General features: G+C 39.5%; 1 protein-coding gene across 2 annotated transcripts in view; it reads left to right on the forward strand.

Moving 5' to 3' along the window:
- The window catches only part of LOC311052196 (ras-related protein Rab-8B-like), a 12,352-nt gene extending 3,213 nt beyond the window's left edge, over window positions 1–9,139 (forward strand). The window contains exons 2-8 of one of the 2 annotated variants that reach the window (XM_084067028.1): window positions 4,386–4,446; window positions 4,889–4,949; window positions 5,620–5,697; window positions 6,712–6,798; window positions 7,057–7,122; window positions 8,163–8,213; window positions 8,866–9,139. In XM_084067028.1, coding sequence (XP_083923154.1) covers window positions 4,386–4,446; window positions 4,889–4,949; window positions 5,620–5,697; window positions 6,712–6,798; window positions 7,057–7,122; window positions 8,163–8,213; window positions 8,866–8,970 — 509 coding nt within the window. In that variant the 3' untranslated portion in view covers window positions 8,971–9,139. The remainder of the gene's footprint in view (window positions 1–4,385; window positions 4,447–4,888; window positions 4,950–5,619; window positions 5,698–6,711; window positions 6,799–7,056; window positions 7,123–8,162; window positions 8,214–8,865) is intronic. The other variant, XM_084067029.1, reaches the window with a different exon arrangement.
- The last annotated feature ends 7,674 nt before the right edge of the window (window positions 9,140–16,813 follow it).

Raw genomic sequence — 16,813 nt, forward strand, 5'->3', positions numbered from 1 at the left:
TTTTTTAAAATGCAGACTGTAAACAGGCATAAGTCATGCCTCGTTTGGCCGAAAGTCGTGAAACTTGCTTACACATGTGCCTTGACTCATGAGGAACACACGTATCGATTTGACCATTAAGCTCCGCCCTTAGATTGTCCGCAATTTTGAGCAGTTTGAAAAACACTTAAACCCAGGATTTTTCAGCTATTTGCGTGAAACTGTATCATCTGTGTGATCTCCTTTTTCACAGTTACTTGTCTGTTGGGCCAATGGCGTCTCCCTTAAATGAATGCCTCACAATCTCAAGGTCGCCAGTTCAAGCCTCACTTGACGTAGACTTAATTTAAGTTGAATTGCAAACAACATGACTGTATCAATGAATACATGTGCAAATGGTAAAGATAATCTGAAATGCTTATTTGAGAGTACGTTTTTTACGTATGACATACTTCATTCTGAAAATAGCTGATCTACAATCTCACAACTTTTCATGGTTTGTGAGCTTGTAGATCGGCTACTTTCATTAGTTTTGGTTCTGAGGAGATGTACAATTTCTTCATTGGTAAATGGCTTGTGAACGAGTGATCTTAGTGTTAGTGAAACAGGGGCTTGGTTCATGAAAGAAGGCAAGAGTTTATGATCTTCAACAGACAATATCAGCCTGGACAAAGCTATAGCACTATAGGTAGTGTTGCAGCCTATTAGTCTGAAGGTTGAGAGTTCGAATCCTGTTAATGGCAGTACGTTGAGTAGGTCCAATCAAACCATTATGTTTCCATCTCTCTCTCTCATCAATCTATTGTTTCCATGTCACTCTCTCTCTCTTCAATCTATTCCGTTTCCATGTCTCTCTCTCTCTCTATTCACTGGCCCCGTATTATCGCTGCTTGCAGCTATATTCTTGTATTTGTTTTACTGAGGTTAGGTTTAGACATAGTTTTACTGAGGTTAAGGATAGGTTTAGACATAGTTTTACTGAGGTTAAGGTTAGGAATAAGGTTAGGTTTAGACATAGTTTACTGAGGTTAAGGTTAGGAATAAGGTTAGGTTTAGACATAGTTTACTGAGGTTAAGGTTAGGAATAAGGTTAGGTTTAGACATAGTTTACTGAGGTTAAGGTTAGGAATAAGGTTAGGTTTAGACATAGTTTTACTGAGGTTAAGGTTAGGAATAAGGTTAGGTTTAGACATAGTTTTACTGAGGTTAAGGTTAGGAATAAGGTTAGGTTTAGACATAGTTTTACTGAGGTTAAAGTTAGGAATAAGGTTAGGTTTAGACATAGTTTTACTGAGGTTAAGGTTAGGAATAAGGTTAGGTTTAGACATAGTTTTACTGAGGTTAAAGTTAGGAATAAGGTTAGGTTTAGACATAGTTTTACTGAGGTTAAGGTTAGGAATAAGGTTACAGATGTGCCACTTCAAAACTTCACACGTTACTGTTCTTTCCCTGATAGTGCCCTGAAAATGCATTTTTTTTCTCCCTTTTCTGCCCTTAAAATGCACTGTTTTGCCCCTGAAAAGAAGTTGTCACTACACACCCCTGTTTTTCCCTTCAACAGACAACCATATACATGAGAACAAAAGAATGTGTGTTGAACAAGGTGTCAGACTCATTATGAGGCGAAAGGTGATTTGACCAGTTGCTCAAATTAATTAGCATCATAAAAGCAGTGATCATCAAAATAATTCAGCATTTTAAATGCCCTTCTTTGTCCCTCTTATTGCCCTGGGAATCCCCTGAAAATGTACTGTCTTGGCGATGGCAGGACATGTGAAGTTTTGAAGTGGCACATCTGTAGGTTTAGACATAGTTTACTGAGGTTAAGGTTAGGAATAAGGTTAGGTTTAGACATAGTTTTACTGAGGTTAAAGTTAGGAATAAGGTTAGGTTTAGACATAGTTTTACTGAGGTTAAGGTTAGGAATAAGGTTAGGTCTAGACATAGTTTACTGAGGTTAAGGTTAGGAATAAGGTTAGGTTTAGACATAGTTTTACTGAGGTTAAGGTTAGGAATAAGGTTAGGTTTAGACATAGTTTTACTGAGGTTAAGGTTAGGAATAAGGTTAGGTTTAGACATAGTTTTACTGAGGTTAAGGTTAGGAATAAGGTTAGGTTTAGACATAGTTTTACTGAGGTTAAGGTTAGGAATAAGGTTAGGTTTAGACATAGTTTACTGAGGTTAAGGTTAGGAATAAGGTTAGGTTTAGACATAGTTTTACTGAGGTTAAGGTTAGGAATAAGGTTAGGTTTAGACATAGTTTTACTGAGGTTAAGGTTAGGAATAAGGTTAGGTTTAGACATAGTTTTACTGAGGATAAGGTTAGGAATAAGGTTAGGTTTAGACATAGTTTTACTGAGGTTAAAGTTAGGAATAAGGTTAGGTTTAGACATAGTTTTACTGAGGTTAAGGTTAGGAATAAGGTTAGGTTTAGACATAGTTTTACTGAGGTTAAGGATAGGAATAAGGTTAGGTTTAGACATAGTTTTACTGAGGTTAAGGTTAGGAATAAGGTTAGGTTTAGACATAGTTTTACTGAGGTTAAGGTTAGGAATAAGGTTAGGTTTAGACATAGTTTTACTGAGGTTAAGGTTAGGAATAAGGTTAGGTTTAGACATAGTTTTACTGAGGTTAAGGTTAGGAATAAGGTTAGGTTTAGACATAGTTTTACTGAGGTTAAGGTTAGGAATAAGGTTAGGTTTAGACATAGTTTTACTGAGGTTAAGGTTAGGAATAAGGTTAGGTTTAGACATAGTTTTACTGAGGTTAAGGTTAGGAATAAGGTTAGGTTTAGACATTCATTCATCCGATTGGCTGAAAGTCTGAATTCCAAAGACAATGGGCAACCCGGCCTGGCGGAGACCTGAGCACTTCTCTAGTTCATGTTAATGAGTTCCTAGAGTCCTACTGACACACACACACACACACACACACACACACACACACACACACACACACACACACACACACACACACACACACACTGAACAGAAACTGTACTGTCAGAGGCAATGCCTGCTGAGCATCAGCTGACAGTGTGTGTGTGTGTGTGTGCGTGTGCGTGTGCGTGCGTGCGTGCGTGCGTGCGTGCGTGCGTGCGTGCGTGTGTGTGTGTGTGTGTGGTCAGACAACAGAGACAATGGATTGTGGTCAACAGGAAGTATGAGTTATGTATTAAAATGTCATTTTATGACAGAGAGCATTATTCTGTTCTCCTCCTACAGTCACATCTACATACTACTACCTACAGTACTCACATCTTCTGTTCTCACACATATATATATATATATATATATATATATATATATATATATATATATATATATATATATATATATATATATATATATATATATATATATATTCTGTTCTCCTCCTACAGTATATACTCACATCTACATACTACTACCTACCATTAACCCCCTCACATCTTCTGTTCTCATGGTTTACATGGTAAATGGTGCATTTATAAAGCGCTTCTATCCGAAGCGCTTTACATTGATTGTGCCATTAACCCATTCACACACCTAACCTAAAATGGTTGAGAATCACTGCTAGAGAGCCATAAAAACCTTCTCTTATGGGGGTCCCTGGCTTATCTTTTCAAATGGGGGTCCGTGGGGTAATAAGCATCTATTTGGGGGTCCTTGACATGAAAAGGTTTGAGAACCACTGCTCTAAAGGTTTAGTTATTACACTTATTTAGACTGATGCTAGGTTCATGTTAAGGGGTCCCTTAGCTGAGAGAGATGAAGCAGGGACCCCTTAACTGAGAGAGTGATGAAGCAGGGACCCCTTAGCTGAGAGATTGATGAAGCAGGGACCCCTTAGCTGAGAGAGTGATGAAGCAGGGACCCCTTAACTGAGAGAGTGATGAAGCAGGGACCCCTTAGATGAGACAGATGAAGCAGGGACCCCTTAGCTGAGAGAGTGATGAAGCAGGGACCCCTTAGCTGAGAGAGTGATGAAGCAGGGACCCCTTAGTGGAGAGAGAGATGAAGCAGGGACCCCTTAGCTGAGACAGATGAAGCAGGGACCCCTTAGCTGAGAGACAGATGAAGCAGGGACCCCTTAGCTGAGAGAGATGAAGCAGGGACCCCTTAGCTGAGAGAGTGATGAAGCAGGGACCCCTTAGCTGAGAGAGAGATGAAGCAGGGACCCCTTAGCTGAGAGAGATGAAGCAGGGACCCCTTAGCTGAGAGAGAGAGATGAAGCAGGGACCCCTTAGCTGAGAGAGATGAAGCAGGGACCCCTTAGCTGAGAGAGATGAAGCAGGGACCCCTTAGCTAAGACAGATGAAGCAGGGACCCCTTAGCTGAAAGAGAGATGAAGCAGGGACCCCTTAGCTGAGAGAGTGATGAAGCAACTTCCTGTCTTATCTTATCTACTTCCTGTCTTATCTTTAGGCATCGACTTCAAGATCAGAACAATAGAACTGGATGAAAAGAAAATCAAACTCCAAATATGGTAAAATACTGTCTGTCTGTCTGTCTGTCTGTCTGTCTGTCTGTCTGTCTGTCTGTCTTTCTCTCTTTCTGTCTGTCTGTCTGTCTGTCTGTCTGTCTGTCTGTCTGTCTGTCTGTCTGTCTGTCTTTCTCTCTTTCTCAGTGGGTACATACACACATGTCCGTTTGCAACCGTACAGACGGCCGGAAGTCCCATCCACTCCCATGTTAAAAAAAAAACGGAAAGACGGACGCGATCCGGTCCGGAAAAAGCACATCCGGTTTCCGCAACACATTTGTATACATAACAAAATTGCCGGATCCGGAACAAGAGCTTCCGTTTCGTAGCGACCCGTTTCACGCCAGTTTCACGCCAAACGGAGATGTGTGTATGTACCCATTCTGTGTATGTGTGTATGCGCGTGTGCGTGTGCATGTGTGTGTGCGTGTGTGTGTGTGTACAGGGACACTGCGGGTCAGGAGAGATTCAGAACCATCACAACAGCCTATTACAGAGGAGCCATGGTAAGACACACCCCCTTGCTTCTCACTGATTGGATTAAACTTGTATCCCATGGCACCGACACTCCCCCTCCCCCATAAACACTGTCTGTCTGTCTGTCTGTGTGTCTGTCTGTCTGTCTGTCTGTCTGTCTGTCTGTCTGTCTGTCTGTCTGTCTGTCTGTCTGTCTGTCTGTCTGTCTGTCTGTCTGTCTGTGTGTGTGTGTGTGTGTGTGTGTGTGTGTGTGTGTGTGTGTGTGTGTGTGTGTGTGTGTGTGTGTGTGTCTGTCTGTCTGTCTGTCTGTCTGTCTGTCTGTCTGTCTGTCTGTCTGTCTGTCTGTCTGTGTGTGTGTGTGTGTGTGTGTGTGTGTGTGTGTGTGTGTGTGTGTGTGTGTCTGTCTGTCTGTCTGTCTGTCTGTCTGTCTGTCTGTCTGTCTGTCTGTCTGTCTGTCTGTCTGTCTGTCTGTCTGTCTGTCTGTCTGTGTGTGTGTCTGTGTGTGTGTCTGTGTGTGTGTGTGTGTGTGTCTGTCTGTCTGTCTGTCTGTCTGTCTGTCTGTCTGTGTGTGTGTCTGTCTGTCTGTCTGTCTGTGTGTCTGTCTGTCTGTCTGTCTGTCTGTCTGTCTGTCTGTCTGTCTGTCTGTCTGTCTGTCTGTCTGTCTGTCAGACTACAGAGGTGTGTTGTGATTGGTTGCAGGGCATCATGCTGGTCTATGACATCACCAATGAGAAGTCCTTCAACAACATCAAGAACTGGATCCGTAACATAGAAGAGGTACCATGACCATATATGGTATGATGGAATATGTACCATGACCCTATATGGTATGATGCAATATGTACCATGACCATATATGGTATGATGCAATATTTACCATGACCATATATGGTATGATGCAATATGTACCATACCATATATGGTATGATGCAATAATATGTACCATGACCATATATGGTATGATGCAATATGTACCATGACCATATATGGTATGATGGAATATGTACCATGACCATATATGGTATGATGCAATATGTACCATGACCATATATGGTATGATGCATCATGTTGTCATTTTTCCCAGCATGCATCATGTTGTTATTTTTCCCAGCATGCATCATGTTGTTATTTCTCCCAGCATGCATCATGTTGTTATTTCTCCCAGCATGCATCATGTTGTTATTTCTACCAGCATGCATCATGTTTGTTATTTCTCCCAGCATGCATCATGTTGTTATTTCTCCCAGCATGCATCATGTTGTTATTTCTCCCAGCATGCATCATGTTGTTATTTCTCCCAGCATGCATCATGTTTGTTATTTCTCCCAGCATGCATCATGTTTGTTATTTCTCCCAGCATGCATCATGTTGTTATTTCTCCCAGCATGCATCATGTTGTTATTTCTCCCAGCATGCATCATGTTGTTATTTCTCCCAGCATGCATCATGTTGTTATTTCTCCCAGCATGCATCATGTTGTTATTTCTCCCAGCATGCATCATGTTGTTATTTCTCCCAGCATGCATCATGTTTTCTATTTCTCCCAGCATGCATCATGTTGTTATTTTTCCCAGCATGCATCATGTTGTTATTTTTCCAAGCATGCATCATGTTGTTTTTTTTCCCAGCATGCATCATGTTTGTTATTTCTCCCAGCATGCATCATGTTGTTATTTCTCCCAGCATGCATCATGTTGTTATTTTTCCCAGCATGCATCATGTTGTTATTTTTCCCAGCATGCATCATGTTGTTATTTTTCCCAGCATGCATCATGTTGTTATTTTTCCCAGCATGCATCAGCAGACGTGGAGCGCATGGTTCTGGGAAACAAGTCTGACCTGAGAGACAGACAGGTTTCTAAAGAGAGAGGAGAGAAGGTATACCTGTCTGTCTGTCTGTCTGTCTGTCTGTCTGTCTGTCTGTCTGTCTGTCTGTCTGTCTGTCTGTCTGTCTGTCTGTGTGTGTGTGTGTGTGTGTGTGTGTGTGTGTGTGTGTGTGTGTGTGTGTGTGTGTGTGTCTCACTGTCTCTTGTTTACAATTGAATATACAATATATATCTGTAATTAACCCTTTCATTACAGTTATCCATTTTAACCCTTTCATTACAGTTATCCATTTTAACCCTTTCATTACAGTTGGCCATTGACTGCGGCATCAAGTTCTTAGAAACCAGCGCCAAGTCCAGCATCAACGTAGAAGAGGTGAGTGATGATGTCATAGTGTGATGTCACTAGTGTGATGTCACTGTGATGTCACTGTCTTCTTAATGACCACGCCTCCTTTTTGCCAGACCTGAAAGGTATGGCCTACACGAGCCTTTGTCACCAATGTGTCCATACATGGTATGTCTGGTTGTGGTTAGGTTTCTTATGCATGAAGAAATAGGCACAGACTATTCGTGACATCACTATTATGTCACAAGTATAAATACAGTTGATATATAACGTAAGACACAAAGATTTCAATTAGACCTTCAATGTCAAATATCCTGCTCTTGTTATCCATAAATTAGGGTTCCCCTTATCAGTATATCGAACAAAGTTCGATTCATTTAGCAAACCTTGCCAATGGAGTCCATTAAGAGGAAGAGGAAACGAGAGATAGAACAGGGTCCGTCCTTCACCGATGTTGATGTTCATTTGGTCTAACCTCCCTAACGTCAAGGAAAAGCACCTTGATTTCTCTGAGATGAAAGACGACTAAAAGATATATCTTCTACCCTACCTTTAGAATTAGACTTCACACGACTTCACACAACACCGGCTTAGGTCTGGCAAACCAGGTCTCCTGGTCTTTTTTATTAATGTGTCCTAATGTATGTTTTGTGTTTTATTCAATTCTTTGTTTAATGATTGATTGATTGATTGATTGATTGATTGATTGATTGATTGATTGAAGACTTTATTATTAACAAGTTGCAAAGCAGTGGAAGTACAACTACAGCAGGAAGGTTTCCATTGTGGTCCTACAGTATGTATTCAATTCATCAGCAAGACATACAATAATTTACACACTTTGGTGGAAGAAGTACTCTTGTAGTAGTTGTTTTACTTAAGTAAAAGTATCACAATTTGGAAACACACAACACAACACAACACAACACAGGCCTTCTTCACTAATATAATAGTGAAGAAGTAAATATATAACATTATAATAACATATATATATATATGTTATTATATGTAATATGTTAACATAATATAACATATATAATAAGGTTATGTAATGGTTGTGTTTTCAGGCCTTCTTCACTCTGGCTCGAGACATTCTGATCAGACTCAACAGGAAGATGGTGAGTTTATATTATAATAACATTTATTATAATAACATGTAATATATTATAATAACATGTAATATATTATAATAACATGTAATATATAATAAGACATTCTGATCAGACTCAACAGGAAGATGGTGAGTTTATATTTCCATCGTTAAAATAAACTCCTGTAAAGGATAATTCCTTTTAACAGGTCGTTCATGAAAGTCCTTGCGGTCTTGTTTCCAATGAGAACCTGTGAGCAATTAGGGGTTAAGAGTCTTGCTCAGGGACAAATTTCATTTCATCGACACATATGCTAACCTGGCCTGGAATCGAACCTGGGGCAACCAGGGCCTCTGGCTCCCTAGGCGGGCTCACTAACCATTCAGCTATGGCCGCCCCACCACTATTGCAGAGAATAGGCCTCTAACCATAGCAACACAAACTCACCATGTGATATGATCACAATAACCATATTAATCACAATATAAGAACAATAAGAAATGACTGAAAGGTGTCGTTGTGTGTCTCTCATGTGTCATAACTTTGTGGAACACTTAAAAACAAGATATACACACACACACACACACACACACACACACACACACACACACACACACACACACACACACACACATCTTCAGGTTTAACCAGAATGTATATGACGTTCATGTTGTTGCAGCATGACAACCATCCACCAGGGGGAGCCGGAGGGCCGGTGAGGATCACAGAGAGACCAGAGAGGAAGAAGAAGAGGAGGGGCTTCTTTCGCTGTGCGTTGCCATAGCAACGCCCCCTGCGTTCCTCCTCTCCTCCCAGCTCGCTCTGACCTCTGCTGACCTCTTCTGGTCACTGCCAGGACTGCACACAAAGCCATATCTCTCTCTGTTGTCAGGCAGGAACCAGCTCTGTCCTAAATATGAGCTTTTCAGGAAAAGACATGTTTTTAAAACAACTTAATAAAATGCCTCCTCAAGTTGTTCATTACCAGGTTAAGGAAGACCTGGTAATCTGTTTAGAATATTAAACAAATATCCCATCAGTCCATATCCTGTGACACCTGTTGCTCTGTTTTAAACACAATCATTGTTTTTGCATTATAGTTTGTTTGATTCCTGTTTTTAATTATTACAAGCACTTTGTAACATTGTTCAAAACAATAGCTATACAAATAAAGTTTATTATAATTATTATGATTATTATAATTATTATGATTATTACGATTATTATGATTATTATGATTATTATGATTATTATAATTATTATGATTATTATGATTATTATAATTATTATGATTATTATGATTATTATAATTATTATTATTATTATTATTATGATTATTATAATTATTATATGATTATTATAATTATTATGATTATTATGATGATTGACAAACCAGGGAGTCAGTTTTATTATTAATGAGTGTTTTTACGTTTCAGAAAGAAATGAAAACATTGACAGCCAGTTCATCCAATCAGCTGCTGATTAGGAACGCTGTGTGGACACCTTGGGTGGATTGTTGGAATACTGTGATTGGTTGATTTGAAATAGAGGGGGTGGAGCTAGTAGAGAAGGGGTGGAGCTAGTAGAAAAGGGGTGGAGCTAGTAGAGTATTAAAGGAATGGAGGCTGTAGGAGAGAGAGGTTTGTATCTCCATTTATTGAAGTTTTTTAGGTCTTGTTGATCTGCTTTATATTCTGTTTTCCTGGAATCAATTCAAACCTTTAAGATAAAAATGAGCCTCGTCTGTTTAATAATAATATAACATTATTATATATTTACTATTGAACGCCAGACGCGTAGATCTACGCGAACCGATTTAAAGCTGCAGCGTGCCAGTCGCGTAGATCTACGCGACTCGCATTTCCCATGTTAAATCGAAAAAGTGCACTTTCCGGAATTTTTTTCGACCCATTTCCGGTTCCGGGGCCGACCGGAAACGGAATAATACTGGTTCCGGTTTTTTCGCTCGCATCCGTTTCCTGTCTAGGCATCAGCTTAGAATCGATTTATCTCCCTTGTGGTTTTCCTCACCGCATCGTCCTGTCTAACGTTCTCCCATGTAACTTCAAAATGGAGGCACGGATCGGCTCGCAGTTTTTTGTTTTTGTTTTTCACGGATCCCGTGTTTGTGTCGAACCAAATGAACGCGGATTTTAAACGGATTTAGCGGGGGCTATGACGACATGAAAAAAACAAAAAAACAACAAAAAGAGCTTGGCACTGGTAGGTACATTATGAGATTAACCTCTGGCGTTTAATAATATATAAATATAACTCATGTTTAATAATAATGTAACATTATTATATATTTTATAATATATAAATATAACTCATGTTTAATAATAATGTAACATTATTATATATTTAATAATAATATAACATTATTATATATTTAATAATATATAAATATAATAATATAACATTATTATATATTTAATAATATATAAATAGTTTTATTTTAATCTGTTCTGCTGGCTTTAAAGGGACATTTCACCGATTTAGCAACCAAATCTTATTTTAATGACGTTTAGGACTCAAGAAACAAGCTCCTGGTTTTTTTTTGTGTATAATCTGTGTTTTTAGATATATAGTAATCTTCGAACATCTCGTGACGTTATTTACGTCACGAGAAGTTACATCATTCCTTTCCGCACTACATGTTGTCTCGACGCGTCATGCAGCCAGCGGGCAGCCCCCCGCCCCCCTCCTGCCAGAGATTTTAGACACAACAGAACACAGAAAACAGCCCAAACTGCGCATTTGTTCGCGGACCTTTTGTTAAATTTGAAGAGTGACGCATTACTTTACCTGAGTTACATCTTCTGATAGTTGTACTTGAATGTTGACATGAAATAATAATCCTGTGTAGTGTTTCATAAGCGCAAGCGTGAAAGAATCCAAATACAACGTGGAGACGGTAAACAAACTGACTTCCAGTGTTGCCAGATATTGTGAAAGAAATAAGAAACCAGGTCTATGAAAACAAGCCCAAAAGAAGATAACTAAGCCAAGAGCACTTTAAACCTAGACATGGGATATTATATATTTGAAAAATGCCGATCTACAAGCTCACAACACGTTGCGATGTTACCCATTGTGAGCTTGTAGATCTGCTATTTTCCAAAAAATCTTGAGGGGAAAAAAGTGCAAAATGTGGAGTATTTTTTAATCGTTTTAACAACACATATTTGGTTGGGGCTTCCTGGCACAAATTATAATTTCAGATCGGGGTCCGTGGAAAAATACATGAACATCTTTGAGAACCACTGGTTTAAACAACAATCAAAACATTTGGATACAAGCAGGGCAGGAATTTCACGGCGGCCACGGCGGCCATGGCCGTCGTTGCCCCTCTCATTCAATTCAATTCAATTCAATTTTATTAAAGTGTCAAATCACAACAAGTTGTCTCAAGACACTTTACATGTAGAGAAGAGACCCAACATCCCACCCTGAGCAAGCAATTTTGCGACAGTGGCAACGAAAAACTCCCTCTTAATTCAACAGGAAGAAACGTCAGGCAGACCCTAGGCTCTAGGGCGGGGGCCTTCTGCCTCGACCGTGTTGGGGGAAAGAAGAGAGAGAGAAAGGGAGAGACAGAGGAGAGACAGAAAGAGATACAGTGCAAGCAGTAACAATAACAATAATAGCAAATATAATAGTGTAAGATACTAGCATATGATAGTATAATATAGTACAGCAATAGTGTGTATGCAGTATATAATGGAATAATATAAAAATGTTTAAGATCATTGGCCGTGTGCCCCTCGAATAATGACATGCCTTCACGGCCACAGTGGCCGTGGTGCCCCAGCTGCGCCCAGCAACTGATTTCACAGTTTTTCCTCTGCGCGATTTTCCTGTCAATACGTTTTTTTTTTAGACACCAGTCCCTTTGGTTGAGCTGCGCAGCTACAACATGCACAGTGGTAGGTAGGTTTGATTTTGAGCCTCATTACTCCTATGAACCTTCGGAATCCCGCAACACAGTGTAATAGACACAAAAGCATTACCGGGCCAAACCGGAGATAAATCTAACGCAGCCTGTTGAATGGTAGGTTTGATTTCTAGCCTGAGAGAGAGCGAGAGAGAGGATTCCGTAGTCCTACAGACCGATGTGCCCCGATGTTTTTTTCAACAGCAAAATATAGATGAATACATCTAATAAAATACAGCGAAATCCCCAAATTACGAGTCTTAATATAAAGCAAGCAACAGAATAACTGCAGACAAATTAAAAGTTTAGGCTATCAATATCATACAAAAGAGTGACCTCACCGCTCTGATGGACAAGAAATATATATTCCTTTTGCAAACCACATCCATAATATCTGTTCGTTTGTCAACAATGTTCTAATTGGGAAGTTTATTTCAACAGCTAGAATGTGACAGTTTTAGTCCGTTTGTTGGTGCGCAACACAGCCCTCGTTATGTGAATTACTTTCACCTGCAGCGCAGTGTGTGGAGTGTGCGCAACAGGGCATATCTCCGCCAAGCCAGGGTGACCTACCCAGGCTCATGAAATTCATATGCAGGCATAGTAGCCAATTAGAATGAAATCTGCAAAAACGGACTCATACAGAACCATATTTTGGCTATATATTATGGCTGTGGGGTGGAAATCTTGTATGTTCCTTTTTTATTATTATTTAAAAACAATTTAAAATCGTGATAATAGCCAATCTACAAGCTGTAATTATTAATAATTAAGAAATAGGCCTACTATATTTTAAAGAGTGAAAAATCAACTAAAGTCATTAATAGTGCAAGTTCAATCACATTTCATTTGAATGAAAATAACTTGTGGGGAAAAGACAAAATCTCTAACCAGAGGTCTTCAACAGGGGGTCCGCGAAGATACTGCAGGCGGTCCGCGACCCCTAGGGGGTCCGCGAAGGTACTGCAGGGGGTCCGCGAAATTGTTGTTTGATTCAAAAATATTTTTGTTTTTAAAAACTTTAAACTTTTTTTTCATTATTTTTTTTTTTCAAAAAATGTAAATTTGTCTTTAAACATAACATGACATATTTTAATAGCTTAGTAATGAATGCACAATAACATGGTATGTTTATACACATTTTGTAGAGAAAGATCAGTGGTGTTGTGACAGGGTCAAAGCAGGGGGGTGAAACCAAATTGTAACATTTTTTATTGATGATGAAAAACCTGTATTACGCACTTAAAAACATCATTCTCTTAACTATATTTCTGCACTGCATGTTTTATGGTTGACAATGTATTTCCCCCCGGTCCCCGAGCCACTTGACATTGGACTCCCCTATAGGCTGTGTGACATTGGCCTTGTGACAGCGGACGGCCAATGTCCCCAGGTCACGCTGGGGGCAGAGCGAATGAGGGCGGAGTAGGGTGTGGCCCACCTTATTCAAAAGTGAGCGCGAGCCACTTGGACAGCAGAGAGACAGGCATACAGGGCAGTGTGGAAGTGACAGCCAGAAGGGACGGTTGTGCACAGGAGGAGCAAACATACCACGGAGCAGAGGTGGGGAATACAGTGATCGCGGCACGTACCAAGCCACCAGCAGCGGACGGTGAGCAGACGGCGCAGTAGCAGCAGAGACGGGGAGGACAGACAGACGAACCAAGGAACGGAGGAGAGGTCCAGTGGCGATAACGTTGCGCGCTTCACACCCTCAAAGCCAGACGTACAGTCTGGCGGGCGAGTAAGTGTCCTTCTATGCAACGTTACCTTTATAAACCCACGGTCCTAAACCTCATATGTGAAATATACCTGAACAGATGAACTGGTTCTAGTTTCTATGATTGCAGGCAATACGCACGAAGACAAGAAGAGACAGTGATTCCTGGCCTAAACCCCCGCTCCAGTTAAACCCCATATAAGGACATTCCCACCTTTTGCATTGAACCGTGATGAGTATATGACATATAGCAATTGAATTGGCACTTGGCACTTTACTGCTTCAGTAATAGTTGGCACTTTAACGCTAAATTCATTATTTATTTGCTATAGTTTGCACAAGCCCTGTCTGTTTTTAGTGTTTGGTGATTGTCTGTATTCCTGTATTTTAGTTAGTTAGTGGGCGCATTAGGAGGTTGAGGTTTTAGAATTAGTGTTATATTTTGTTTATGCTTTTCAATATTTTATGGCTTATAGACGCCACTGTATTAACTTAATAAAATAGATTACCTTTTTATACAAACCTGTTTCCGTCCAGCTTTCTCCAAGGGATATGTGTTGAAGTGTTGTTCTCATTTAAAAGTATTGTACTTACCTGGGTAAACTCGAACCTGTGAATAGCCTAAGAAAGAGTGTTACAGAGGACCCTACCTCTTAAATAAAAAGGTGGCGTAGTCTTGCAGTACCTAACAAACAGTATTATTCTCACAGTAATTACGCACCCCGCACTTTACCGTGCAACTGATATTTTATTGTTGTGAGTTTAATGTGTATTGTTATTTATTTATTATTGAGACAAAGTAAAGAGTGTCAGCATTCTAAAAAGAAGTGGCAAGTTACATGTGACAACCTGGCCACCGTCACAGTGTCAGTTCAGCAAAAGCTAAGGTATGGCAAGGTTAGGGTTGCCAACTCCCAGAGATTAAAATAAGGGACATCTATCCTTTTTTTTAGGGGGTCAACCCCCCCAAAACCCCTGAAATGCATAGAAACTATGCATTATACCTATAACACAATGCAAACACAATGGTCTTACACCTGCATTAGGCTACTATTCATGATTTTATTTCTCTTTTTTTTTCTGGAGCCAAGGTATGGCACCTGCCATGCCTTGCCATACCCAATTGATGCCCCTGAGAAAGGTCCTTTTGCACACCTACTGGGTCAACCTGTGCGTAGGAGCAGGACATTTCTTCATGTGTATTTATATAAAACACAATTTTATACATAAATATATGATATATATAGTAGCCTACCCCCTACCCTACGAGGTAGGGGGTCCCTGCTCCATCACCCCATCAGTTTGGGGGTCCCTGCCCTGAAAAGGTTGAAGACCCCTAATCTGTGAATCTAATGTGATTAATGTGACCCCTACTTCAGTCAATGAAGTCCAGGGCTGAATGTGACATATTGAGACCTATATAACCAAATATTGGTAATTTGCCAACACATTATTTTGTGAAATAAATGGGTTATATTTCACAGATAGTTATACAATTCTTATTAAAATACAATCATCCTTAACCTTCAAGTTAAATGCATTATTTCCGTGGACTTAAAAAAACTTTTTGGACTTAAAAAACTTTTTATTTTTTGGATGGCCTTCCTGCCCTGGCATTTGGCCTTTGTGCCCTCCAAAAAATTACAACACCAAAGGTCAAGTGGCCTTGCCCCTAAAATGACGAAATTCCAGGCCTGGATACAAGCCCAAATATCAAAACATTTTAGAAAGAAGCCGCTTATAATAAGCAGACATGGCAACACTGAACACCAGCTGGCACACATGCTGTGTAGATCACACCCACAGGCAGCCTCTACTCCCCCAGAAAGAGGTGCAGTGCACCAAAGCATTATGGTCATTGTAGTATTGCAGCGTTCCAGTCGAATTCTAGTCAAACACACAGATTTCATTATTTTTCTGGCCATAGGGTGCACATTTTAAATTGTTCTACTGTTATCTACTACAAATACTATTAACATTGAGTGATTGCAGTTTCTTCCAGGGGTGAAATGCTCCTTTAAGCCATGTTGCATCTTCAGGACTCTGACAGGTAAGGGAACATTGGCGTCACCCAGTGGAGCAGTCTGGACACTGCAACCAAACTGAATTTAAACCTTTATTAAAGTAAATAATGTTTGATGATGATTTATAACTAATTATAATTATGACTTTATTAAAAATAGCCGATCTACCAGCTCAGATTATTATTATTACTCTATTATTATGACTTTATCATTGTTATGAAAAGTGTTTATTTATGGGAGGACTTTATAATTGTATGATTATTATTATTACTTTATTAAAAATAGCCGATCTACAAGCTCAGTGACGCATTGTGAGCTTGTAGATTTCCCATTTTCAAATAGCCAAAATGTATATAAATGTATATAAATGTATATGTAGGGCTGAAGTGATTAATGTATGTTTTGTCATAATAATCTAAATATGTACAAAGTAACTAAAGTTATCAAATAATTGTAGTGGATTAAAAGTACAATATTTGACTCTGAGATGTAGTGCAGCAGAAGTAAAAGTATTGAACATTGGAAATACTCCGGTAAAGTAAAAATACCTCAAAATTGTACTTATAAGTACAACACTTGAGTAAATGTACTTACTTTGTGTTTAAAAAACATGTTTTTTTTTTATTTCCTGAAAAGTTAATATTTAGCTGATTTCTGCCCGACAACAGAGATATAAATAATATATGTATATGTAAATATATAGAGAGAGAACATGTTTAAAATAAAGTCATAAAGTAATAAAGTAATAGAGTAAAGCATGATGAGGATCCAGAGCAGTGATGTAAGGAAAGGGTTAACGAGTTGAAGAGGAAGGAGTGTCCAGAACACACATACACACACACACACACACACACACACACACACACACACACACACACACACACACACACACACACACACACACACACACACACACACACACACACAGTGAGTCACACACAGCTAT

The sequence above is a fragment of the Gymnoscopelus microlampas genome (assembly GCF_963454915.1).
Source record: "Gymnoscopelus microlampas genome assembly, chromosome: 1".
NCBI classification, from domain to species: domain Eukaryota; kingdom Metazoa; phylum Chordata; class Actinopteri; order Myctophiformes; family Myctophidae; genus Gymnoscopelus; species Gymnoscopelus microlampas.